The sequence below is a fragment of the Scleropages formosus genome, chromosome 15 (genome assembly GCF_900964775.1).
Source record: "Scleropages formosus chromosome 15, fSclFor1.1, whole genome shotgun sequence".
Classification (NCBI taxonomy): Eukaryota; Metazoa; Chordata; class Actinopteri; order Osteoglossiformes; family Osteoglossidae; genus Scleropages; species Scleropages formosus.
In genome coordinates this window covers 21,443,795-21,471,750 of record NC_041820.1, presented here as the reverse complement: position 1 = coordinate 21,471,750, position 27,956 = coordinate 21,443,795, and the positions used below count along the sequence as shown (strand labels likewise).

Below are 27,956 nucleotides of genomic sequence, written 5' to 3'. Positions count from 1 at the left end.
CTGAAGGCATGGGTGCTGAAGTTGCTGCTGTCCCAGCTGAAATTTAAATTACATACCAAGAACTGACAATGCAAATTTATTTAATAATCAATTAAAATAACATCTTATGTACATATTACAGTCAAAAAAAGATTTCTAATAATTTAAGACTGCTGCAGTTCAAGTTGTTGAATCAAAGGACTGTGGGGAGATGGCAAAAAAAAAAAAAAAAAAAAAAACTATTAATTACATTCATCCCTACAAACAGATGACACAGAGGAAGTGCTGTACTGGAGAAAGAGCTTGGCACTTAATTGAGCAGTCTGGATCAACAGCCTCTTTAACCTCCTAAGAGTCCAGCATCGTGCCGTTAAGAGAACATCCCACTTCAATGTGAAGCAGGCCACCATGGTTTGTGGTTCTTTTTCCTTTTCTTCAGTTTAAAAAAAAACAGGTAACATGCCATCAGCAGCTTCCTCAGCTCATGAAGACCACTCTTGTGCTGTGCCTCTGGGAACTGGTCAGTTTGTCTTGAGTCCCAGAATTAGTGTGGAAGTTGAGAAGCACCTCTGGAAACTGCCATTAAGTGCTTGGAGTGGTCTGACCCTCAGTGTGCTACATTTCTGCATCAGCGCAGCTGTGACAAGTAGGACTCTACTGCCTGTAAGAGAGGATGCAACACAATGAGAACATAGCCAAATTTCAAAACAATTCACCCTGACCAAGAGCATTAAAAAAAAAAAAGCACCTTTGCTATTTCACCCGTAGTTCCGGGAACTAGTATTAATTTAGAGCCCTGCTCCCACAATTCTTGTAATTGTTGCTTCATTGCTTTAATGTTCCTACAATTAAAGAAGAGAAAAAGACACTGAAGAACCAGAAACACATGGCTGAAACAGAAAATGCAGTAAGTTCAAATACAGGTCCTGATCAGACATACTTATCATCACAATGGCTGTCATGAGCACTCTTTCCATTCACAGATAGCTCTGGCCACCATTTTCTCAGCACTGACTGCAGCCACTGTAAGCCAACTATCAGGTATCTGAAAAACAAAATCAAGAAAATCATTGAACTGGCAGTCAACCCAACTCAGCTCATCAGCATAGTAATGCAGGAACTCACTCTTCATATTGACTGGCAAGAAGTATTTTTACTAGTGGCAAAAGGTCCACACAGCAACCGATGGATATGCTTGGTTTTTCCTCTTGAAGACTGTTTAAACAGGGAAAAAAAAAACAACTATGGTCAATTCAATTTACATTATCATTTTTTTGATTAAAAAAATAACTTACCTTTTTGTAATTACAGGTAAACAGTCAACAAGCACACCAGTGTCTTGAATTCTAGATGGGGAAAATACAAAAATTAACAGTAAAAGTTTAAAAAAGTATTTAAAAAGTTAAGTGTTTATGAAAATGACAGAAGATTTGGCTATTCCTTTACCTGATAAGGTATGCGACAAGTTCACCAGCATTCCTTCGCCACAAAGTCAAAGCTACATTTAGCCTGAGATTTCTTCCAAAAAGCACTTGTGACATTACATCATGATCCTTTGATAGCTGTATGAAGGGGAAGGAGAAAGATTAATGACAAAAGATGTCTCAAAAGATACCAGCAGAAACTTACTGTCCCAATGTACAGAACTGCAGCTCTCAAAACAAGGCTAACCTCCCCTCTCCTCCAGTTCTGCCCACCTCACCTCTGTGAAGTAGTCACTGTATTTGGATCCACTCCCCTCCATCTTGGTGGCATCCGATGGGTTCAGGGGATGCCTGCAGCGGTCTCCGTAAAGGTCCTCTGCACAGGCAACCTCATTCTCTTTATTTGCCATGTCACAGCTCCTGCCAGCTGCAGGGGGCCTCCGCCGGCCCCCAGGACACACCGTAACCTGATGCGCCTTCCTCTTGGAGGACACCACTCTCTTCACTTTGCCAGAGTTGTGCGTAGTACGGCCAACAGGAGATCTGTAGAGAGGAGATCAGGCTTTGTTTCACCCGTACAACCGACCTGACCCTCACGTTCAATGTAAAGATGAGATCTATTGCCAGTGTTAACACTGTTTCACACATTGTGCATGAGGTGAATGCGCAACTGCTGACGGCTTGTAGAAACTCACCTTTTTTTATTTATTTCTTCCTTTTTAAAAAAATCCACCTAAAAAGGGAAAAAAGTAAAGGAATACTACCACCAATTTCTTTTCCTGTCACTTCTACTTTGCAGGCACATTGGCAAACGCCATTACATTTTAACTGCAACTGAACAGGTGGGAAAGAAAAGACAAAGCAATTTAATGTCATAGTTTGGCACTGATTAGATCAGGTGATTCGATGACAGCTTTAATACTGAAAAAAATGGCATGATACATACAACAATGTAGTGACAGACACACCGAGTCAGCAGTTTCCAAAGCCATGGTCAAGAACTAAAAGAAAGGTGCAGGACATTCTCCAAAAAAGTGCCATAAGGGAATCACATTGCTGAGACAAAAAGGATTACTGCAACAGTAATCAGAGTACAATACTTGTGGATCATATAGCATTCATATACACTCAACATTTGAGTATGTTTACATGCAATTCTTGTGGATCAAGCAACTCAGCAATTAAGAAAAAATTATCTGAATGCAATATTACAGATGGTGATTTAATTTTATCAAACAGAAGAGCTCAACCACAAAAATGAAGCAGTATCATGAAAGCCACTGTGTAATGGTGTCACTCATAAATTCAGACCAATTAAAAACTCACTGAGAATCATATGTTGTAATTCATTCAAAGATGACTAAACGCACAGAAAGATTGTTCAGTAACATGAAGCAGCACTGAGGGGTTGCCAGGCTGTAGCAAGACCGTATTGAGGATTACCACCAAAAAAAGTTTGAGAAGCACTGCAGTAAGTAAATGATATTGGGATGAAAGTAGGCCTCAGCATGGCACTGCAGTTAATTTAACAAGCTGCTGAGCTACCAAAAGAATACATTTACATTTATTCATATAGCTGACAATTTTCTCCAAAGCAACTTACAGCGTTAAAGTATTTAAAATTATCTACCCACTGTAACGATCTGGCTAATCATGAGTTAGCCCACCCCCATAATATATCATCATTACACCACGTATACAGCTGGGTAATTTTACTGGAGCAATTAAGTGTAAGAACCTTGCTCAAGGGTACTACAGTCAGAGATGGGGATCAAACCTCCAACCTTTTGGATCCAAAGGCAGCAGCTCTAACCACTATGCCACAAGCTGTACTACCAGAAAAATAAAACTGTTGAAGAAGGTGAGGAAATATAGAAGTGGGAAATTAAAGAGTTGTTTTCTTGTACGCTGTCAGCAGTAACAATGCCAAACCGGGACTGAGCCCATGGGCCTTTGGAGCCACGCGCCGCTGATCCGCAGCATTAATCCTGGCGCTGGAGTCACATTCTCCTGCTCCCTGCAAACGCCAACCCTACTTGCCTCCTTCATGGTCTTGCCACTCGCAGACAGCGCAGTTTGCTCAGCAACAGGGTCTCTGGGGCAGGCATCCTGGTGAAATGGCTCCTTGGTCTTGTCACCGCCATCTCCAGAGGCCATAATAGAGTAGTTCCCTGGATCGGCAAGGATGGAGACAGACAAGGGACTAAGGACACGTGGCCGCTCACAGCAGCTCACACACTGCTGTGTGTCACTCAGCAGACCAGGCACAGCAGCTCCATACTCGTTCCCACAGAGCAGCAGGAGGCGTAAGTGGTTACAGCTGCAACCTTTGGTACAAGGATGTGGGTCTGAATCCCAACTCCAGGCTGCTGTATCCCTGAGCAACAGACAGACTTAGACCAAATTCATACAGTAGAAACTATTCAGCTATATATACGGGGGAAAATAATTAACTACACACTGGACAAACAAAGTGACAGCTAATGACTGCTGTGTGAAGAGGACCCAGCCCAGCCGTGTTTATTCACTCACGACAAGCGAGGATGAGCTGCAAAACAACAGACGGCAGCCGCAGCGCGGAAGGAGGTCCAGGGCAGCACCGGCCCCGGGTTCGAGGACCTCTGCGCGTTGAAGGTGGTTAAAGAGCTCGGCTCCCCCGTCGCTTCAGCAGTTTTTTTTTTTTTTTTCTTTTTTGCTGATGTTGCGAAAGTTGCAGCGAAAGAGGAACGTAGCGCGCCGCGGCTCGGCCCGCTTACCCACAGTGCACCGCGCACGCTCTCTCGCTCGCACACTGCCCACCTTCGGACACGGTATTATTATAACTATTATCATTTTTACTGACGATACTTGTCCGAACATCGCGCCGGTGTAGTTACACAGCGTAGAAGGACAGTGTGTGTGTGTGTAACGCGGGGAATGGAGCGGCGGAAGGAGCCAGCACTGCGCCCGAGGCGGCCTGAACACAGTTAGCTTTAGCTTAGCTGAGGCCGCACAACGGAGCACAGAACCTGTTTCACTAAAGACCAGGGTAAAACGCGGTAAGACCACAGGCGGTCGCCCAACAACCCCGTTTTATGACAGGCTCACACGTGTGTGTGCAGTTTTTTGGCGGTCAAAGGCCCTCTCGAGCGCTGTGCCCCCGGCGGCAGAGGCCAGCAGCAGCAATGAAAGACCGCAGCGCCCACTGTGTGTCTGTCTGTGTGCCCCTGTCCGCGAACAACAGGCTAGCAACCTGAAACGAGACTCGAGACGAGTGTGTGAAAATAATTTCACAGCCGCCTACCGTTACATCTTGGCTTGTCCGCCCTCAGAACACGTGTCCGTATCGAGCCACCTATCGATTTCTGTTGTGCACGAGCAGCGCATATGAAAATTATTAATGAAAAACAAATTCAGTGCAGTGGTCACAATAGCAGGAGGAGACCTTGCGCCATTCAAACATTGGAACAGTGCATGTTGGGAGGGCTCAGTCCCACTTCGACTCGACTGCCCCCTGCCGTCCGATGAGAGGAATATATGAGCTACAGACCCGGAGAGCTGTGGGATGGCGCTCTCTGGACCGCGCGCCCCCTCGCGCTCATGGTCGCGCACTGCGTGGCCTCCAAACTCACACATCAACTCGGCAACTGACGAAGACGCCCGCGGCAGGGCATTTGTTCGCAACCTCAGAATCATTTTTAGACCCAACATCTCAGTCAGCAGAAACTTATTTGATTACATTTATTTGAAGCGTAGCTTCAGTTCAAATCTAGGATATAGCTGTAGTTAATGAAGAGTACATTTCACTGAAGCATTTCAAGTATTTTCGTCTTTTTAACTTTAAGGTACTGTATTATATAGTAAAATGAAAACTAAAAACAAAGTATGTTGTCTCACATTCAGTTCAACCCTGATTTGTCCAGGGCTTTTTACAGACACCAAACAGCTGGCTATGTAAACAGAGGGTTCGTTTGCTCCACTACACACAGAAATTGGAGGAAATACAAACCGGAGAAAAGAAAGTGCCGTTAAGAATAAATACATGGACTGGGAAATGTTTGTGTCCTCCTTCACTGTACCTGTCAAGACTGGAGAAACTGGTTTATTTTTTATGCAGTGACACAAAAATACAATTATTCAGTTTGCAAAGAATCAACTCATGTTTACATTTATTTATTTAGCAGACACACACACACACACACACACACACACACACACACACACACACACATTTTCAGAACCGCTTGTCCCATACGGGGTCACGGGGAACCGGAGCCTACCCGGCAACACAGGGCGTAAGGCCTGAGGGGGAAGGGGACACACCCAGGACGGGACGCCAGTCCGTCGCAAGGTACCCCAAGCGGGACTCAAACCCCAGACCCACCGGACAGCAGGACTGCGGTCCAACCCACTGCGCCACCGCACCCCTATTTAGCAGACACTTTTCTCCAAAGTGACTTCCAATGAACTCTGTGTAATGCTATCAGCCCACACACCTTATTCACCAAGGTGACTTACACTGCTAGATACACTACTTACAATGTGTCACTCATCATACATCAGTGGAACACACACTCTCTCTCTGTCACTCATACACTAAGGGTGAACCTGAACAGCATGTCTTTGGACTGTGGGAGGAAACCAGAGCACCCAGAGGAAACCCGCACAGACACAGGGAGAACATGCAAACTCCACATAGACTGACACAAACCCATGTCCTCTCACACCACCCAGGTGCTGTGAGACAGCAGCACCACTCGCTGTGCTACCCTGCCACCTGTTCTTATAATAATGTTATTTTGAACAATTAATTTAAATGTTAAAATATGTATTCACAGATTAAAGGGGTTTACTTAGATACAGTACAATGTCCTCATTTTCTCATTTGTAAAATACATATCCCTATACTTCTCAGTGGAGAATTTTAAAGAATTTGTGTGCCGTGATTTGCTGATAAAGTTTCTTTTTTTGGTGACATGGGAAGAGAAACACCAGCAGCAGCAGCATGTGACAGATGACCTCATTGTGGAGGCTGTTGGAGGAAGAGCAGAACCACTGAAGGCTGCTATGCAGGACTCTAAAACAAGTCTGGGTCTGGTAAGGCAGTGTCTAGCAGGAAAGCGACTTTTTCACTTTTTCTGGTTATTTAAAATTGCCTTAAGACCCATTCCCTTTGTTCTCCAGTAAAGCTCATTGCTGGTATATTCAGAAACCAAGATGGAGAACATCACTGTGGACAAGAGAAATCAGTGCTGTTAATGTGTTCTTTTCCCTGCTGAAGGGCAGATGTCTTGCACCCATATCATATCTTCACAGTGTTTGTTTTTGTCTTTTATTAAGAAGGGAAAAACCAGGTTAGAGCTGGAGGAATTTGGCTATGATCAGGAAATCGCATGGGTCATAGTCCACAAAGTTTCTGGAGTGTTTATTTGTCTTTGAAGTGAAATAAAAAGGTGTGTAGGTCATGGGACTGAATGATATGCAGTCACATGTGCAAATTGCCCTGTACATTCACAACAGAGGAAGCTCATTCCGGAGGAGAAAGCAAAGATGCTGTCTGTGGGAGTATTCCTGTTTCTCAGCTATTCCACAGCTCCCGTTGTCCTCGGGGTACCCCCCATCAAGATACAGCCGGAACAGGTCCATTTATCCTATCCTGGTACGATTTCAGTGTATTGTTTTTCTGATGTTGATATTCCATCTTCCAGTGGGTTGGACCGGGTCCTGCTCTCGGGTGGGTCTGGGGTTCGAGTCCCACTTGGGGTTCCTTGCAACGGACTGGCGTCCCATCCTGGGTGTGTCCCCTCCCCCTCCAGCCTTTCGCCCTGTGTTGCCGGGTTAGGCTTCGGCTCCCCGCAACCTCCTATGGGACAAGCTGTTTCAGATGATGTATGTGAGATGCACTTTTTTCCCCCATAAATATTTTGCTAATACTGCTTACTCTTTTTCCCGAATATAAAGTCCACCACTTTAACTGCATCTCTCTGTGATACAGTCAGGGTCTGTTAGTGGTTAAGCTCAGCTGTAATTTTTCTTATCCTCATGTGTCTTATGTGTATTGGTGGACATGTGCTAGTCATTTGATGATTACCAACTCTTGGATATGGATGTGCTTTCAGTTTTCAGTGATTTCAAGGTCATGGTAAAGGATCACTGTGTGAGAAACCAAACACTGGGACTTCATCCACAGCCAAATCACAGACAATGTAAACAAAAAGTGTGTAAGTCTTGTGTTTGCCTAATAATTAGTTCTTTCTTGCCAGGTGTTTACGGCTCCATGATGGTCACTTGGACCACCTTCGATGAAGCAGACAGCATGGTGGAGTATGGTCTGCTGGGTGGGAAACTATTTGAAATGATGGCCAAAGGGAGCTCCACAATATTTGTAGATGGTGGATCAGAGAAAAGGAAGCTCTTCATCCACCGAGTCACGCTCTCAGCACTGAGACCTGGCTTCACTTATGGTGAGCATAATTATTAAGTTTTTGCACCAGAGGGGTGTGCTCTCACCAGCTATTGGCAGGGGGAGAAGGATACCTTGTTTGGGATCATTAGGAATATGGGAATGAACTAAAGAACAAACAAAAGCCTTATTTGGGCTGCAGCTGCTCTGCCTAAATGACCTCCAGACAGTGGGAGGTGCCAGATGGTTGACACTTACATAACTGCCACATGGGTGAGAGGAAGTTTGGAGGGGGCAAGGAGTATGGGTACAGCCCCAGGTCCTTTCGCAGTTTCAGATGATCTATCTATCTATCTATCTATCTATCTATCTATCTATCTATCTATCTATCTATCTATCTATCTGTTCAGTTTGCGGTGGTGTTCTGAGTTTTTCACCATTTTCTCAACACATCTCTGGGGCCTAATTTCCCCTTTGATGTCCCTTAGAAATACAGATGTGTTGTGCAGCAGGTCCATGAATATGGTTTCTGCAGACTATGGGGTGAAACACCCTTGAACATCACAGGAGAGTCCAAAGCTCCTCTGGGAACCCCCAAAACTCCTCCAGTTTTCTTAGCTAACTCAACTGTCAAGTTAAGTTATACCTATGTTTCACTTTAATACTTTACTAATATGCAAATATGAGATCATGTCGTGTAAAGTCATAGTAGCCAGCTGACAGTGTGTGTCGGTATGTCTTTGGGCTTGTGTTCTACTTTGTGTGGCAGTGAGGGGCAGCTTCCCAATACTTTGCATGGAGCACAGTAAACACTTTGGGGGAAAAGGTCTTCCTCAGCATTTCGCCTGACTTTTGTTTCCGTCTCGCAGTATACCACTGTGGCAGTGGGGCTGGCTGGAGCGACATTTTCTACTTCACAGCCCTGAATGAAAGCAGTGACTGGAGCCCCCGGTTTGCCCTCTTCGGGGACATGGGCAATGAGAACCCGCAGTCTCTGGCCAGGCTGCAAAAGGAGACCCAGGTCGGCATGTACGACGTCATCTTGCACATTGGTACGTAGAAAATTAACACAAAGTAAAAGTAATCCGCTAATAGACAAGTTGTTCTACACAGTGTTTCCCATGTTCCTTTTATCCTAGGTGGGTTGCATTTCTTTTGACATGTCAGATGTTAGTAGTATGACACAACCATATGCAGCTCAGGTTGAAACAAATACTAAACATCTTTAAGTCAGACAACATCAGACAAAGGAGAGGAAGAAACTCTGAAACCCCAACATATTTTCCAGTTTCTCTTGCTAGTATTAGAATTGTAGTTCTGGGAAATATACAGAGTCCAGCCTTGAGAGCTTTTTTGTTACTAATAGTTTCATGTTTGTATTTTTGTTCCAGGTGACTTTGCTTATGACATGGATGAGGTAATGTGTCCGTGCTTTAAGTTCCACTGAACTTTGTGGTTTGTATGTCTTTAGGGCCTTACATCCTGTCTCAGCCCCCCCAGTCTTATGTTCCTGATCCTGCAGAAACATCTTAGTGTGTTTCCTTCAAAAAGCCTCTGGAAATTGTAATATATGGAGCGGGTGATCCAACACACTGTCGAGTCTGAAATGTGTGGGAATCAAATATGAGGAAGGATCCGTCAGAGCCTGAGAGGGAGAGATAATGAACTGGGTCCCTTGTCGGTCTGAGTTACTGGGTCATTGTGTCACAAAGAGCAGATGTCACAGCTTGCAGTTGTATAAAAAGCAAAGGATCCCCTGGTACAACTGTAATGGTATCTTTCACAAGCTCTCCTGGTTTAACTCTTATATCAGATGGTGTGGCTTGATGTTATTACCTGTAGCTCACATGAGACTCTGACACGTTTCCCAGCTTGAGCTCGAAGATCCCACTAGCCATGTGTTGAGGAGCTAGAAATTAGGAACTAGGAGATGCTTTAGGGACTATCAGTGGACAGCAGTACTCTCCATCAGGGCTGAGTGACTGACAGCCTAGATGGCATGGCCTGCTCAGGCCAGCTATCGCCAGTAGGGTATGCCTTCAAACCTCAGTAAGTGAGGGATCTGACAGCACCTGTTGGTTTGGCACCTCTAAATCTTCTAAGAATAGATTCAACACTTTTAACATGGGACAACCAGTGCCAACCAATTTTAGTGTTTGGTGAAAAATTAAAATAACAAACCAAACATTACACAGAGAGGGGGTGCGGTGGCGCAGTGGGTTGGACCACAGTCCTACTCTCCAGTGGGTCTGGGGTTCGAATCCCGCTTGGGGTGCCTTGCGGCGGACTGGCGTCCCGTCCTGGGTGTGTCCCCTCCCCCTCCAGCCTTACGCCCTGTGTTGCCGGGTTAGGCTCCGGTTCCCCGTGACCCCGTATGGGACAAGCGGTTCTGGAAAAAAAAAAAAAATAAAAATAACATTACACAGAGGTCTGATAGACAATGAAAAATGTTTTGTTGTTGCTTGGAAAGCTGTCATATAACGCGATTTTCCAGTGGAAAAAAATATGTAGGACCCAGTAGTCAGACAGCCACAAGAATGAGTGGTCCCATTCAGCCAATGCCTTAGACTGGCATGCCTCGCTCCATTCCTCTACTTCCTGGATCTTTTAAATAGAAACCAACACATTTTTGTTACTATATTTAAAAGGAAGGAAAGAAAGAAAAATAAGAAAACCCAGCAGAACCTTCCATTAAAATAATCGCCACATAAACAGCTCTCATTTCAGTAGACTTTTCTGGTATGTAGGTTGGGTTTTTTTAATCTGTCTGGAATGTTTATGCTTGCTGATTTGAGGCATAGCTATATGAAAAGGGTTTAACATTTATTGACACTTTTTCGTTTTGTTTCGTTTCATTTTGTGTTCTTGTGCAGTGCATAAAAACACACACACATTTTCAGAACCGCTTATCCCATACGGGGTCACGGGGAACCGGAGCCAACCCGGTAACACAGGGCGTAGGGCCGGAGGGGGAGGGGACACACCCAGGACGGGACGCCAGTCCATCGCAAGGCACCCCAAGCGGGACTCAAACCCCAGACCCACCGGAGAGCAGGACTGTGGTCCAACCCACTGCGCCACCGCACCCCCCTCCTGCATAAAAACATTTCAGTTAAAAATTACATTTGTCAGTATAGTTGTTTTTTCCACACTGAGAATAACACACACACACACACACACACACACACACACACACACACACACATTTTCAGAACCGCTTGTCCCATACGGGGTCACGGGGAACCGGAGCCTACCCAGCAACACAGGGCGTAAGGCCGGAGGGGGAGGGAACACACCCAGGACGGGACGCCAGTCCGTCGCAAGGCACCCCAAGCGGGACTCGAACCCTAGACCCACCAGAGAGCAGGACTGTGGTCCAACCCACTGCGCCACCACGCCCCCCACTGAGAATAACACTGAGTATTAAATCCAGAGCAGCAGTGAGACCAATAGTCTATTTCATTGTTTTGGAGACACTGACAAGTCGGCTTGAAAAGAAAATCCAAAAATATGCATCATTTAGCTCATCTGAAAGAGAGCCTCTGTTCAAAGCTTATTTTTATGCAAACTGGATAACATCAGATAACTAGATTTTAATTAGATGACAAAAAATTGCCTGTACTTTGTCTGTGTATCTGTGAATGCCCTGGGATTGTGTAGAAGTTTTGAAGACATTTGAAATATCCCTTTCCTCATGGATTTTACTTGCTGCTCTTCTCAGATAATGTAGACTTGTTAAGTGTAGAACTGTGTCTTTATTTGCTCCGAGACTAAGTATCTAAGATTTTTCCCCCATATGCATTTTATTTGAATTCCTGGTGAGTTGTAACATTTAATGTGAGGACTAGGATTTTTTCCATTTGGATACACTTATACTTTCCATTTCCCAAATTATAAATGTCTTTACTTTCAGAAGACCTTAGATCATACACAGTGTGCGCTGTGTAAGAGATTAATATAAAGTGTGTGTTTTTAGGGATTGACTGACTCAGGAAGCATTCAAATAAGTTTGATTAATGTCTCTGAGATCAAAATATTGTATAACCAAAGTCATCTGGATGCCTTTTTACAATAAATTGTGAACTCAGCTGTTTAAGCCAAGGGGGGTGCAGTGGCGCAGTGGGTTGTACTGGGTCCTGCTCTTCGGGGGGTCTGGGGTTCAAGTCCCGCTTGGGGTGCCTTGTGACAGACTGGCATCCTGTCCTGGGTGTGTCCCCTCCCCTTACACCCTGTGTTGCCAGGTTAGGCTCTGTGACCCTGAATGGGACAAGTGGTTCAGAAAGTGTGTGTGTGTTTAAGCCTAGTTACAGTAAAACAAAAAAACTCCATAAAGCTTAAGCAAAAATTTATCCATCATATAACTTTGCCGGAAGGCAGCTGATGTTGATGACTGACTGTGTGCTTTTGCTCTCCCTGTGCCAGGACAACGCCAGGATTGGGGACGAGTTCATGCGACAGGTTGAGTCTATCGCCGCCTATGTGCCATACATGACCTGTCCGGGGAATCACGAGAACAGCTAGTGAGTATCCTCAAGTACCTGTGTCTTCTCGCACTGAACAGGAGCAGAATGGCCTTTGTGTTATCCCCAAAAATTTTGGCATCGGCTCCCTTTCTCACACTCCTGCTAATGAACTGCACAGGAGAAAATCAAGAATTAATGGGTTTCTTCAGTTAATATCGCTGTTATATTTCAGCCTTGACTCTGACTACAGAGACACTGAGAAACACAGCTTTGAGCCAGAAGATGATGATCAGAGGTCACACGTGATGGCTCCACTTGATTTGTTTTCTGGTTTCCTTGATTGTGGCAATACATTCAGAGTCATGCCTGACTTTAGGACGCCTCCTGTCATGGCGCAAGTTAATGAAAAACCTGACATACAACCCATAAGTATAAAAAAAGCCAAAGTCAAATCACCATTTGCTGACAGGCTGTTCCATAGCTTTGTCTGAGAGAGTGATGTTCCGAAACACATTTCAAATGCTCCCAGCATGAGTGGGAATCCATGTGGTTTGTCTTTCCTGTTTTTTCACTCTTGCATCAGGAGCTTTTGTTTATTTTTCCCCTCTGCCCAAAAGAACAAATATTGGGTTTGGAAGCTGCCATTCCTGTTCCTCTTCCAGTGGTGTGAATAGACATTCTGAACCAATAATGCACATTTCTGAGGCTAAACTTAGACTGACTTGCCTACCAGAGGGCATGCTGTCTTTCAACACTGTTTTCCAGAAATACAGGGGTTTTAGTAAATGGTGCCTTGTATTAAAATAACTGACATGTAATTGGAATAAAAGAAATATTTTGCAATTGTTGACATTTATATTTACATTTATTCATTTAGCAGATGCTTTTGTCCAAAGCGACGTACATCTCAGCAAAAGTACAATTTATGCATTACATGAAGAGAAGGAGACATAGCTGCAGACAAGAAAGTCTCAAGCAAACCTAGTTACCTACCACTTGCTGCACCGAGGTTCATCGTTCGCGTAGGTGCATAAAACACAGGATAGACAAATCCCGATACCCTCCCACCAATTTTTCTTTTTTTTAATATCATAAGATACACAAATAAGCAAGTACAATGCCAGAGTAGTGGCTGAATAAAGGTTGTATCTGGGGATGCTTATGGAGTTACGATGCGTGAACAGTTACACCGTACATGAGCTGGAGAGATCTTGGGTGAAATGGATCTGGAAAAGGTGAGTTTTCAGACCCTTCTTGAATATAGACAGAGTTTCCGCATTTCTGAGTGGCAGGGGAAGGTCATTCCACCACAACGGACCCAGAACCGAGAACCTCCGAGCTTTACCTTTCATGCGCGGGACCACCAAGCGAGCAGAAGTAGATGAGTGAAGGGGCCTGGCTGGGGTGAAGCAGTTGATTAAGTCTTGTAAATAACTGAGAACAGTTCTATTGATGCATTTGTACACAGTAACCAGGGTTTTGAATTTGATTCGGGCAGCTTTAGGAAGCCAGTGAAGAGAAATGAGTAGAGGAGATACATAGGAACGCTTTGAGAAATCAAACACAACTCGTACAGCAGCATTCTGTAGCAGCTACAGAGGTTTGATGGCAGTAGCAGGAAGGCCACACAGGAGAGAGTTGCAGTAGTCCAGATGGGAAGTCACCACAGCCTGGACAAGTAGTTGGGCAGAGTCAGTAGTGAGGTTGGGATGGATCCTACGAATATTATGCAGGATGTATCTGCAGGACCGGGTTGTGGCTCCGATGACAATGAGAAAATGACAGACTCGCGTCAATCGTTACTCCCAGACTCTTAACGAAGGAGCTAGACAAAATGAGTGAGTTGTCCAGTTTGATCAACAGGTCGTGACAGGAGGACAGGCCAGCTGGAAGGTAAAGAATCTCTGTTTTGGAGAGGTTGAGATGGAGGTGGTGATCAGACATCCATGAAGAGATGTCCGACAGGCAGGGAGTAATGCGTGCGGAGATGTCTGATGCACCAGGTGGAAAGGAGAGGAAGAGCTGGGTATCACCAATATAGCAGTGGTATTTGAATCCATGGGAGACTATGACCGGATCGAGGGAGGAGGTGTAGATCGAGCAAGGAAGAGGGCCCAATATCGAACCCTGTGGAACACCGGTTAAGAGAGGCAGAGGAGAAGAACGAGAGCTCCGCCAGACCACTTGATAGGATTTGTCAGAGAGGTAGGGCTCAAACCATCTTAGTGCTGCACCTTTGATCCCAAGCTGGTTAAGAGAGGAGAGTAGAATCCGATGATTGACAGTGTCGAATGCTGCAGACAGATCGAGGAGGATGAGGACTGAGGAGAGGGAGGCAGCTCTAGCAGCTTGGAGAGCGTCAGATACCACCATAAGGGCAGTCTCAGTGGAGTGACCAACTTTGAAACCAGACTGATAACCATCGAAGAGATGGTTCCGGGTGAGGAAATCAGACAGTTGATCACAGGCTGCCCGCTCAAGGGTTTTAGACAGGAAGGAGAGGAGAGAGAGACCGGTCTGTAATTTTCAGCCAGATTGGGGTCCAGGGAGCATTTTTTTAACAGGTGAAATTAGAGCGGTTTTGAAGGCAGCTGGGAAACAGCCAGAGGAGAGTGAGGAGTTGATGATTGTAGAGATGAAGGAGGAGAGTTGCGGGGAAATGTTTTGAAGGAGTGATGATGGGATCGGATCAAGTGAGCAGATGGTGGCTCTGCGCAATATCAGGAAGTCAGCGACTTCAGATTTGGAGAAGATAGCTTTGCAGGGAGGTCCAGCATGAAGTGGGTAGGTTGATGGTGAGAATTTATCAGTGATCGCTTTGACTTTGTCTCTGAAAATCAAAGCAAAGTTGTCGGCAGTGAGAGAAGAGGGAGGAGGAGGTGGCGGGGGCCACAGAAGGGATGAGAAGGTGGCAAAGAGTCTGTGTGGTTTTTTGGATGCAGACTGTATTTTGTTGTGGAAGAAGGAGGTTTTAGCTGAAGAGACAGCAGACTGAAAAGCAGCTAAGAGTGACTGGTAAGCATCCAGGTCTGATGGAGTTTTGAATTTATGCCGTCTTTGCTCTGCAGCCCGCAGTTTGGTCCTGTTAGCATGTAACGAATCAGACAGCCATGGGGTAACAATGGGGCATGCTGGTCTAGAAAACAGAGGACAGAGAGAGTCAAGGGAGGAAGATAGGGCAGAGAGGAAAGTGTTAGTTGCATCATCTGTCGATAGATCTGAGAATTGTGGAGCAGAAGGGAGAGCGGCCAGAGTAGCAGAGGCAAAGCAGGAAGGTGAGAGAGGTTTTAAGTTGCGGCGAAAGGTGACAATGGGTGCAGGAAGACACAAGGAGTTAGTGGTGAGGAAGGGATGAAAGGAAATGAAGAAGTGGTCAGAGACATGCAGCGGAGTGACAGAGAGAACAGGACAGCCACAGTTGCAGGAAAATACAAGGTCAAGACGGTTGCCCACTTTGTGAGTAGCAGGGGATTGGGACAGGGAGAGATCAAAGGACTGTAGGAGCAACAGAATGTCATCTGAATGCTTGCATGAATGTCATCGACATGCAGGTTGAAGTCACCCAGGAGAATCAGCGGAGAGTTGTCCCCTGGCAGAGAGCTCAAAAAGGTGTCAAGGTTATCCAAGAAGCAGCCAAGAGGGCCAGGAGAGCGATAAAGGACAACCACAACAAGAGTGATTGGGGCAGTGATAGAGACAGTTGAGTTTGTTGATTTTCCTGATTACATTTTAGATGCTTCTAAAATGGCACAAATATAACTCGACGAAGCAACAGCACCCTTTTCCATGTCCTACACATCAGTTCTTAATATTTATTTTTTCAAGTTGTGATAATTTTGAGAAGATTTGTTTTCCCTTGAAGGGCACCAGATTGCAAAAGGGTTAGAGCACACACACGCACACACACACACTTTCTGAACCACTTGTCCCATATGGGGTCACGGGGAACCGGAGCCTAACCCGGCAACTCAGGGTGTAAGGCTGGAGGGGGATGGGACACACCCAGGACGGGACGCCAGTCCGTCGCAAGGCACCCCATGCGGGACTCAAACCCCAGACCCACCGGAGAGCAGGACCCGGTCCAACCCACTGCACCACCACACCCCCTGGGTTAGAGCACCACCTTGTAATTAAAAGCCCCAAATTCAAATCCTCCCTCCCACTGTAGTACCCTCTAGCAAGGTGTTTAACCTGAACTGCACCAATAAAAATGACCCAGTTATACAAATGGGTAAATCATTACGTGTAGCCTATGACGGACTGGTGGCCTGTCCAGGTTGTACTCCCCAGCCAGGATAGGCTCTGGATCTCTGTGCCCCTGACGAGGACAAGCAGTTAGTAAAAATAACTGAATGAAATTGTATATAGTTTAACTGTATAAGTTGCTTTGGTATTGGCTAAATAAATAAAAATACGTACACATAGTTATCTTGTTTTTGTCTAACATTCATGTCCATGTAGCTCCCCTGTTTCATTCCTAAATAAAATCTTCCCTGCATGCACAGAAGTTTAGCGGCTTGGCCGGTGGCGAGGGACAGGCGGCTTGGGGATTAGTGTACAAAGCCAGTGGTAGTCTTTGCCCAGGCACGTGCCTCCCCGCCATCCCCTCTGGGGCAGTGGATTAAGCAAGGCCAGCCGCAGAGTGAGGGTAAGCATCCCCCACGCAAGCTGCTGCTGGCTTGATGTTCAAGAGACTGAGCGGTTGGTCCAGCAGAGCGGAAGCCCAGTTTTAGAGGAAAAGTTGGGTGACTTATGCTGAGGCTGTTGTTGATTCAGACAGCAGAGGCCCCAGTAGCTCCACTGTGTCGATGCAGGGAGGGGATGGTTTCTCACAGAACATTCCTAAAGCCCTGGGATCACATGGGAAGCCTGAGGCATTTGCTGCTGCTGACTCAGCATTTTGTAAAGTTTTTATGTTCCACGCAAAACCAGGGGCCTTTTATTTGCTCTACTTGCATTCTCTTTAAACTCAGATTCAAGTCATGCTCCACACAGAGTTCATAATACTGACAAACACAGAAGAGGTTTCAAAAGAAGCCATTACTTCTGTATGTGTAGATCTGGGCAGCAGGTGGCGTAGTTCTTAGAGCTGCATCCTCACATTCAAAGGTCCCAGGGTGAAATCCCAGTTTATCCCCTCATTATAAGAGGGCCTAACTAAGCACTTTGACATTGTTCAGTCTGGTATTTGGAGCCTGAGGCCCTTTCGAAGAGCAGCCCTCTGGTTATCTGTCTCTTGTGTTTGCCGTAAGGTATGCTAGTACCCACTGCTGCTGTCATATGTCAGTCATACAGTCTCCAGTTTCCCAAAGTCAATAAGGAACACTAAGAAAGCAAGCCCTGGAAAATGGTTTATATTATGGATGGTTTATATGATGGGTACATATGGTTACTGCTCTGGTTCTCATTAGCTTATTTAGTTTTTCCCTCTTTTTTATTGCTTATTCTTGCTTTATTGCAGCCTGCTGTATGTATCCAGTACATTATGCTTTTACAGGTTTTTGGAACAAGGAGCACATACACTGCAGTAAGGAAATACTGAGTGTGAACAGCTTTCTTCTAGTGAATCGGAGATCTTGGACACATACCCATTTTGTTATTGTTGTGAAGAGGTTGTTGTTCTGTGGAATTAAAGATTCCAGTTAACTTTGGCGCACAGTTGAAGCAGACATGGGATATTTCAAGTTCCAGAGCAGCATTGCCTAAACAAGGAAATGATCTCTAAAGTAAACAGAGCCTGGAAAACAGACAGGGAATATCTGGTTTTTAGGGTCAGTCTGAAGGTTTTGAATTTACTACTTTGAATTTACTTGAAGCCACTTTCAATTTGTCTGCAGGTTAACCCAAAGACTTCTTATTTTTTATGTGCATTAACAAATACAGAAATACAGTGGACTAAACACTCCAAATGGACACTTAGTGTTTCATTGTGTGTTGACATGACCAGTGTTTCAATCCTGTAAGTGCTTTTCGGACACAGTGGCTGTTTATTTGGAGAGAGTGCAAACCAATATGTCAGATATTTTCACTGTAGGCTTAAACACATTATCACCTGATTCCCTTTATTCAGATCAAGCAGAGTAGAATGGAGCCATCCATTTAAAAAAAAAAATAAAAACCGGCTCTGAAGTATTTACAGGAGGTTTTCCTAAAGCAATGTTAGATAGAACAGCCTGGTAAGCAATACTCTAGTGTAATGTAATACCCAGAATCTGCATTTAGCCTGGAAATTCAAAGAAATGTGGAAAAATCCATAGTCATGTTCCTACAGGAGATTGATGTCTATGTTAGGGATTGCAGAATAGTGTACTTAGCACATTCAGAATTCTCTGTCTGGTGCTCCTTCAAGGGCCTAGCTGCAAATCATTCTGATGGACTATGAAGTTGAATGTTTACAACAATTCTTTTAAGCCAGAACAAGCAAGGGTTCTTATTAGCTCATGGCTTAAAACATACTAGAGGAGATGCTGGGACATATTATTTGTGGTTGGTATAAACTGAGATTAGACTCTTTGCATCTTCAACATCAGATAGCTACCTTCACTTCGCAAGCCTGTCCAAACGTGACTCGCCTCCTGGATCTCCTGAAAGAATTTGATTTTTTATGACTGTTCCTCTCTCTGCCTGGGGCTAGACCAAAGTGGAGGTGATTTAATGGCTGTGTTGTTCAGCTTGGACAAGGAGGGAATGTGTGACGCTGAGCCTGAATGGTCAACAACAACAGGGAGTCCTTAGACTGCCAGTCCAGAGGGTCGAGATCACTGGTGTGAGTACAAAAATCTTTGAAAGGAGCAGTATGGCAAGGGGGCTTAGACCTGTAGCAGGCCCAAAGGCCCTTCATACCAGCCTGAGCCAATTTGGAAAATCCTTGGACCCTTGTCTGACTACACACTGTTGTGTTCTGTCAATGGATGGGATATTTCAGACCATGATTTTTTTATCATAATGAAGGGGCTTAGTGCCCCATGGCCCCCTAGACAATATGAAGTACAGGGGACAGTTCAGAGGATATCTGTTAAAGCCATGGCCCATACGAAAAATATGCCAAACGTGGCTTGATCATGAAGAAGGGTGTTTCTATCCCAAGTAGTCTTGAAACAAATTCTCATTCTCCTGAGGAAGCAGGATGAGCAAGTACATGAAAACCAGTGGCAGAAACAATCATTAAGTGTTGTGTTTGCACTCTGTAATCTCATTTCCTTCCTCTCCTCTCAAAGTAATTTTCCCCTTCACTTTGCACGCTGCATAATGGGAGCCCGACCTGATGTCGGGAGTGGCGAATGGTAGCCTGTTGTTCTTGGCAGTACCCCCGACACGAGAATTTAATATCAGTAATTGTGTTTATGTTGCATAACCTCTCTGCAAGCACACCACCCTTCCAATTCCCCCAGCCGTGGCATCTCCCGTTTCACTGCGACCACAAAACCAGTGCAGTAGCAGGAAACCGTAAAGGCTATACACCGGACTGTGGCGTTTCAGCATTCCATTTGCATGATGCGCCTGCCTGTTTGCAGGAGACCCCCGTCGAGGCCTTTGTGCTCTTCTTCGAATTGTGTATTTCGGGTGACAGATTGGGCAGTAGCTGACCTGAGCTTGTCTGAGCAGACTGGAAACAGGACCTTTGAGAAGAAAGTTCAGCTGCATTTAAATATTTACAGTGTTTTATAAAAAGTTGATTTATTTGTGGTATTAAAGGAGCATTGAGTCACGATACCTCTCGTCTAATGCATGGCTTTCCAGAGAAATGCGCTCCCCTAACTGAAAGCTATAATCATTTACGGTTTGATTCTTCTGGCTTCTTGTGCCCTTTCATTCCTCTCAGAATGAAGAAGTTCTTTGGAAAAGAAGACCTTCCTGACTGGGGGCTCAGCTAGTGAGGACAGCAGCATTCAGTTTACATTTTGAAGAAAAACAGAAGTGAACCAAACTAACGGGATGCATCACTCTGGATGATTCGTTTTTTCCACAGGATTTTGTAAATGATGTAGAACAGGTCCAGTGTGGGAGAGTCAACATACAGCGCCATATCTCCAAGGCCCATTGCTTTCTGCACGGAACATTTACACCTAGCTTTTGCTGGGCGTGTGTCTGTGTGTGTCTGTTTAACTCCATTTTATACCAAACAGAGCAACAAATGTATCTTCAATCATTCAACTGGTTTACTGAGTTGTCAAGGAAATTATTAACACATAGTTTAGTATAAACAAGCATGAGCCACAGATCCACATATTAACTGAGTGTCTTCTTTGCTTTTTATCAAGATTTATCCCTGTATTTGTTGGCTGGAGTTGGAGGTTTTAATATAATATACTTGTGGTATAGGTTTTAATCCAGCTCAGTCTGTGCAGGTTGCATGTTCTGCCTGTGTCTGTGTTGGTTTTATTCAGCTTCTCTGGTTTCCATTCACAGTAGTGTGTGGCTGTGTGTGAGAATGTGTGTGCGTGTGGCTATCCTGTGATGGACTGGCATCCCATTAAGGGTGTACCGCTCACTCGCCTTAGACCCAGTGAAGATTCCGGGACAAGCTCCAGACCACTGCAACCCTGACCAGGACAATTGGTTACTGAAAGCAAGAGAGTGCAGGAAAACATGTTGGATGTCTATTTCAAACCCTCTGCCATTGCCGTTAAATTTACATGAAGCCAACATCCGAAACAGAGCCTTTATCTTCTGACTTTTGAACTTAGAGACGTTCAGATGCCTTTCTGATCACAAGGTGGCAGTGTAAACCCATGGCTCTGACCCTTGTGAGAATTTCTGGTGCAGCCTGCGCAAGGTGGTGTATTGGAATGTGAACACAGTGACCCCGCAGGCTTTCATATGATCACGACCCACAGTCCTGTGAAGGCAGTAATCAGTGTCGGTGTCGTCTCAGTTTGTCCTGACATTCATTAATAAATGAAGGTTTGTGCAGGTTTATGAGTCACGAATTTGGCACATGGTTTTGTTGTTTTTGTGCAGCAACAAAAAAAGTGAAAGAATTGACATGTGGTTCGTTTGTGTTTTGAAACTAGAGCTGCTAATGAAAACGGGACCAGTGAAGAATGCTTTTTCAACACTGACCACATATTCAGTTCAACTCAATTCATTTTTATAACATAAATTTGACTTTTTAAGCAGTTGTAACTCTGACACTGGATTTAAGCAGCCTCAGTGATAGGACCAGTATCCTGACCCTTCCTTGTCCATTTAATCCTTGACTTTAACCTTCTCTGGTTACTGTAACCTGCTGTTAACTCTTTCACCCACCTCTATCGTCCAAATCCACACCTGTGTGCCCGTAACAGTCACTTTACCTCACTCTTACATGAGTGTTTAGTTGTGTTCCCTGCAGCAAGCTGTCTTCTCAGGAGCAAAGCTGGCTGAACTGTTGAACTCGTGAAATTAAATTCTAGCAAATCCTGATGGAAAGCACTTTGTGAACAGTGGCGGTCTTAGAAAGACTTCCCCTTCTCACTCATGGTATAGCAGGCCTAGCTCTTCGAAGGAAAACATTTAGCTACTCGCACACACTGCGAAAGGTTAAAGAATGAGCCTCGACCTAAACTGCAGGAGCCCTGAGGCTTGGGTCACTTTAATAAGAGCGCATCAATTTATGTTTTCTTGGACAAGGTCTGACACAAACGGAAGTAACTGCTTCTAATGACCCTTGAACCAGTGGGTTCAAAAGAAAATACCGTGTTTACTCCACCTTGTGTCATATCTGGAGCAGTGGGCAGATTTGCACCTGAAATAATGACTCTCATGTAGGGAAGAGACCATGGTTTTTTTTATTGACAGTCTGCAGTCCTCCAAACCAGCATGCCTACTGTCTCTTTGTCAGTCTGTGCTGCTGGAGCTTCTATTTAATAATAATAATAATAATAATAATAATAATAATAATAATTACTATTATTATTATTATTATTATTATTATTTCAGAGAGGGGGTGCGGTGGCACAGTGGGTTGGACCACAGTCCTGCTCTCCAGTGGGTCTGGGGTTCGAGTCCCGCTTGGGGTGCCTTGCGACGGACTGGCGTCCCGTCCTTGGTGTGTCCCCTCCCCCTCCGGCCTTACGCCCTGTGTTACCGGGTAGGCTCCGGTTCCCCACGACCCCGTATGGGACAAGCGGTTCTGAGAATGTGTGTGTGTGTGTGTGTATTATTTCAGATATTACTGAACTTATTGTCCTTTTTCTCTTAGCTGGTTTTCCTCAAAAGAGAATTCAGATTTTTAGCCCTTTATAAAAAAAGGGTGTTTTTACTGTAGTAACTGCACATCTAAAACGTACTACATCAGGAATTCCAGAACACACAGATCATGATCAGCAACTTTCAGGATTGAAGTCTGTGACCCATTACTCTGTCATTAAGAACAAAATCCTACCTTGATTTTAGTTTGTGTGAAACTGTGGGGGTGTCTGTCACTTGTTGCTAAAGCTGTACCATCAGACCTTCCTTTGCAGTGACCTTGTGTGAGAAATGTAGTGAAAGATGCAGCACTATGCTCAGATACTGTAGGTGCCACTGCTATCTTTACCTTGTGGGCGCTGTTATGTAAAAGATAAAATTCCATCCATACAAGGTTACAGCTTCAGCCATGCGCCTCTCATGGGTCTCTTGTCATCAGGGGTGAAAGGTGCAGCTTGGCCACACCTGCCAAAGAGCGAGGATGGATCTGACCATATGCAGCAAGTTAACTGAACTCAGCTGTGTGTGGCATGCTGAGGAAACTCAATCCTACCTTAATGTTTGTCTCAGGGTCAAAGGGTTACTGCTACCAGTGTCTGTATTTAATTTTATTTTCAGACTGATTGTAGTAATTCAAGAATACCAACCACAGCAGATGACAGTAGTGTTATTGAACAATCAGTACATAAGTGAAATTCTTGAAATTTAAAGGAGAAAAAGAAATTTTCGGATTGTTAGTCCAATCAGTCTACCCATTTAGTTCACAAGTCTTGTTCTGTTTTTTATTTTCTCCAGCAACTTTTCTAACTACAGGTACCGCTTCAGCATGCCAGGGGACACGGAGGGCCTGTGGTACAGGTAGGAAGGAGTCCCACAGTTCTTTACTGGTCTGGCCATTGAGGAGGGCCTTCTTTGTACTTACATCTACATTTACATTTATTCATTTAGTAGACATTTTTTTCCAAAGTGATGTTCGTCTCAGAGAAAAATACAATGAGTGCATTATATCAACAGAAAGAGAGTCTTGGATGCAGACATGTGAATCTAAAGTACAGTTAATTTGTCACTATCTACCATATAAACCAGTGTACATCACATGAATGTAACTGAGTTGCTCACAACCAATGCACTTAGCATGAGAGTGAAAAACAAGACATTTAATGCAGGATGTCACAAACACCATGTATAGCACTGCATGCTGGAGGAAAGGGTTAAACTGAGAGCAGTGCCTGGATTTTAGCACATAAAGATTTCCCAAACATCAAACATTTTACTCTATAGATCTTTAAAACAAGAACTGCCCAGTGTCCATGGTTACATACAGCTACGCCTGCTCTCCTGCAGGAATACACATTGTACCGCACTGTCTGTCATAGGAGTTAAAATAAGCAAAGAGGTGGAAAGAAACAGGAACCAAAAGCATTGCAAAGAGAGAACAGTTGGCTTGCTATTCCTTCACCAGCTTTCCTTCACATGTTCGGCTTGGATCTGAAGGAGATGATGGTAGAGACTCCAGCCATCCAAGAGCATGCGGGTGCAAAAGACTCGTTCCACTCTTTAGGGCTGTAAGGTGATATGCTGGACAAGAACCTGGCTACATGCTACTGCCCACAGCCATACCAGCTTTGGTCTATGCCCACTGGTGCCCTGGCCTCATCCATCAAAGGTCTGTCAGTGGCGTGAGGACAGAAAGATCGCTCAGATGTGCACTTGGTCCAGTGGCTCATGCTGGGCCGTCCCACTTGAAGAGGCCGCAAACATTCAGAAAGGGCGATAGACACTAGGACACATTCCTGCTTTTGCTCCTTTACCCTGAGTTACTGACTTCTCCCTCCGTGCCCATCTCTGCCACTGCTTCAGCTCACAAACTCGCAAAGTGTTCTTTTCAGTCAGCCGCAGAGCAGTGGATTAAGTGCCATGCTCAGTGGTTGAAACCACGGAGAGGCTTTGCCTGCTTGCATGGTCTAGCTGTGAGGAAGCCCATTACTCTCCAAGTGCTCCAGCATATCCTTACAACAAGTGTTCAGAATGGAAGCAAAGCTCCACACTGCAGTTATAAATGCCTCCTTTTTTTGAAGCCACAATTTATGGCTTCTGGTACAGCCTTGGCCCTCGCTATCAAAGCAGGTTTAAGGCAACTTGAGTTGGCTGAATGAGACACACTACACTGTTTATGCTCTTTGCACGTTGCAGTTGCAGTGGTTTATAGCTTTCCTATCTTGAAGAGGGAGCTACAGCCAATTTTTGAACAGGATCTGTTTTTTTTTAAGTATTATTATAAATTCTTTACATAGTTTACAGTGTGCTTGGAAAAAAATAAATGTAAATCTCAATAGAAAATTACATTTACTGTCAAAATGGATGTGTTATGCTGTTCAGCGCTTTCTGTTTTGTTTGTGTCTTGTAGTTGGAACGTAGGTCCTGCTCATTTAATATCATTTTCCACTGAAGTGTACTTCTATACCGATTATGGCTTGGATCTCATTGTCAAGCAGTATGAATGGCTCAAAAAGGATCTGGAGGTACACATTTTATTTACATTTAAATTTTTACTGGATCTGCACTTCATCTGTGCAAGTCAGCCAAACAGCATCTTTTCCCACCTGCTTGTGGGTATTTTGTTGTGAAAAAGAAAGGACAGCAATTGTCTAAACAAAATTAATCTTCATTCTTTTCTTTCCTCCTTTTGCAAATAATGAGACTGAGTGATGTTGATAATTACATTTATTGGAAGTATAAAATGGGGTATTTCCTCATAGAGCTAAAATTCAGTGTGAACTTCAGTTTGGTGTCTAGGCTACAGGGTAAACACAAAACTGCTCTTGCCATGCACTCTTAGGAATCCAACAAGCCAGAAAATAGGAAGTCTCGACCCTGGATCATCACCATGGGCCACCGTCCAATGTACTGTTCCAATAATGACCATGATGACTGCACTAAGTTTGAGAGTCTAGTATGTAACCCTTGGACCTTGGCATTTATCTGTCAAAAAAATGAATGAATAAATTAATGAATCACCTAGGATGGCAAAACTGTCATTGTTTAGTGGATGACATTATAAACACCTATAACCAGGTGCCTAAGACAGAAATTTGCACATATACAGTGAGTAAATATTAAACAAGAACACATTTCTTAAATTAGATATTGGCAAAATAACTGAATAATCATATACTTCTCTGCTTTCTGAAAACAGAATCACTAATCACTATTATATTACTATAAAATGAACTTTAATTTCAGCTCATCGTCGTGTTCTGGAGTTCCTTGAATATGAGGTCTATTGGCCAAAAGTCTGGCAGTAGTGATAAATAACTGACGTTCCACACATTTCACCAGATAAAAACTGATTAGTGTCACTGCCCATGCATTGCTGATTGTTCTTATTTTTATTTTCAAACATAAATGGAATGATATTTGTATCCTAAAGCAGAATTTGCGGGCAATATTTGGTGTGTGTGTGTGGGGGGGTGCAAAGCTGTGAATATGACAGAGAGGCAAAATTAACCATGCATATCCTGTTCCTGTGTCTCATTTTGCCATCTTCTGCATCACTTTGTTTAGTATAACCCAGTGCTCTCTGTTTTCTAGGTTCGAAAGGGTCTGGAAAACCTCTTCTACCTTAACGGTAAGATGCTTCTGCTGTCACCTCATATCACAAAATTGCCACAGCCTCTGTTGAACGCAAATTTTGCAAGTCTGTCCTTTGACAGCTAAGTATGACACCTCTGAAAGAAGACTGAAACAATAACAAGAAAAAGAACAAATGGTGGTTACATCTTTGGACTTAGCTCAGGTTTAGCTGGCTGACAGTGTGCAGACCCTGCCTTGGCAGTGTGTAGTTTCCTTAACTTCTCAAAATCACATTTTAAGCTTTGAAAAGAAAAAGGTCATCTTAACAGCTGAGACTGTATAGCTGATTTCCTGGTAAATTTGTCAGATGCATTCTCTGAAACAAGTGAAAAAGGAAAGCAACAATAGGAAGAAGACAGGCAAACTCATTCACTTGCTATTGTACCCTTTTTCTCATTTCAGGGGTGGACCTGGAGCTCTGGGCACATGAGCACACTTATGAGAGGCTGTGGCCTGTCTACGGATTCATGGTAAGAACATTAAAGTAACACTGATACGAATGATCAATCTATGCTTTTCCCTCAGCAAATGGTCAATGATCTGATGTGAATAAGAAATAAATGTGAATGATCGTGTTTTCCCAAGGTATACAACGGTAGTAGAGAAGAGCCCTATGTGAATCCCAAAGCCCCAGTCCACATCATCACTGGCTCTGCTGTAAGTACTGGCGGACAGTGCTTCAGTGAATAGTACAAGGTATTCTCACTGCCACAGTGTGCTGTCTTGTCCATAAGGTCTGCAGGTATTGACACATGTTGACATTTTGGCTCTTCTTTTGTAAACCCACCCTAAACTTAAGCTTTCATGGACCCTATAAACCGATCCCTTGCTCTTCTAGGGATGCCGAGAAAAACATGACGGTTTCATCCCTGATCCTAGGGACTGGAGTGCTTTCCGGAACTCTGATTATGGCTACACACGCATGCAGGTTTTCAACTCTACCCACCTTTACCTGGAGCAGGTTTCCGATGATCAGGTAGGCAAAGATGGTAGCCCTTGTGGTGGAGTTTGCGACTTGCAGACAGGACCATTTCTTAGTTTGAATAGAAGAGAAAAGCAACAGGGCCTGCCAGCACATCTGTTTGCTCCTTACTGAGAGGCTCAATAAATTGATTCATCCTTTGGCTGCAGTATAAACCCATCAAGTCAGATTGTGAAGAAAATTCAGACACAGGGTGATGTCAGTTTTGTGGTTATGCTGAGGTCAAGTAGTGACTGAGGAACTTTTCTTCCTGGCTGTTTTTCTCACAGAACGGCAAGGTGATTGACAGCATGTGGCTAGTGAAGGAACAGCACGGTGTGGTGGCCTGGGTCTAACCACACCATTTGACATTGGGAGGTGACCAGTGACACAAACTTGATCAAGCTGTGACCCTTTTCAAGCAAATTACAAAGGGAGAATGAACTGTTAAGTACATGCCTGCCTCTTTCAAGGACATAACAGAGAATTCGATGATTATATGCACAATTTGAGAACAGTTATGCAATTTTTCTTTTCTTCTGCAGCCAATGGAAGCCAGTCATAAGATACATGTGTTTTGAACTGAGTGAAATGGATGATACTTTACATTTCAAATTCTGCATAAAGCAGGTTTACACTCTTGAGTTTTCAGAGCGCTGTTGCTCTGGAATCATGCTGGAATTAATAAATCTAACACCACGTGAATTACACAAGAACAATGTGATTTATGCATGATGGATTGAGTAGCTTAAAAGCATTTAAAAAATATAAGGAATTTACATAAGCCAGGAAGTTCTTACATGGTTCATGGACAAAGTTTCAATGCCACAAATCTCATCCGAGGCTTTAAAAGACTAAAACTGACATAAAATGTGGTGATTTTTACTAGCATGTTATGCATACAGAGATTAAGTGGTCTTATTTTATTATCTATTTGCATTGTC

The 27,956-nt window shown here is 44.1% G+C and overlaps 2 protein-coding genes across 4 annotated transcripts; one reads left to right on the top strand and one right to left on the bottom strand.

The window, feature by feature from the left end:
- Positions 1-105: 105 nt before the first annotated feature.
- katnbl1 (katanin p80 subunit B-like 1) lies at positions 106-5,101 on the bottom strand. Its single transcript, XM_018727850.2, has 10 exons — positions 4,687-5,101; positions 3,444-3,574; positions 2,099-2,136; positions 1,682-1,946; positions 1,426-1,541; positions 1,275-1,325; positions 1,105-1,194; positions 920-1,024; positions 728-821; positions 106-640 (listed from the first exon to the last, which is right to left on the bottom strand). The coding sequence occupies exons 2-10, from the start codon at positions 3,558-3,560 to the stop codon at positions 608-610; spliced, it is 909 nt and encodes a 302-aa protein (XP_018583366.1). The 5' UTR covers positions 3,561-3,574; positions 4,687-5,101; the 3' UTR covers positions 106-607.
- Positions 3,626-27,709, top strand: acp7 (acid phosphatase 7, tartrate resistant (putative)). 3 transcript variants are annotated; one of them, XR_001964942.1, is made up of 16 exons: positions 3,964-4,213; positions 6,367-6,479; positions 6,903-7,041; positions 7,646-7,846; positions 8,655-8,837; positions 9,177-9,202; positions 12,208-12,305; positions 23,214-23,276; positions 24,826-24,940; positions 25,258-25,371; positions 26,010-26,046; positions 26,454-26,521; positions 26,637-26,708; positions 26,890-27,027; positions 27,303-27,458; positions 27,558-27,709. XR_001964942.1 is itself a non-coding variant. In XM_018727849.1 (15 exons), exons 1-15 carry the CDS (start codon positions 3,947-3,949, stop codon positions 27,366-27,368), a joined length of 1,524 nt encoding a protein of 507 aa, XP_018583365.1. In that variant the 5' UTR covers positions 3,626-3,946; the 3' UTR covers positions 27,369-27,709. The 3 variants fall into 3 exon arrangements, 2 of the variants coding, with proteins under 2 accessions (XP_018583365.1, XP_018583364.1); XM_018727849.1 differs by having other exon boundaries at positions 3,626-4,037; positions 27,303-27,709; XM_018727848.1 differs by having other exon boundaries at positions 27,303-27,709.
- Positions 27,710-27,956: the final 247 nt, after the last annotated feature.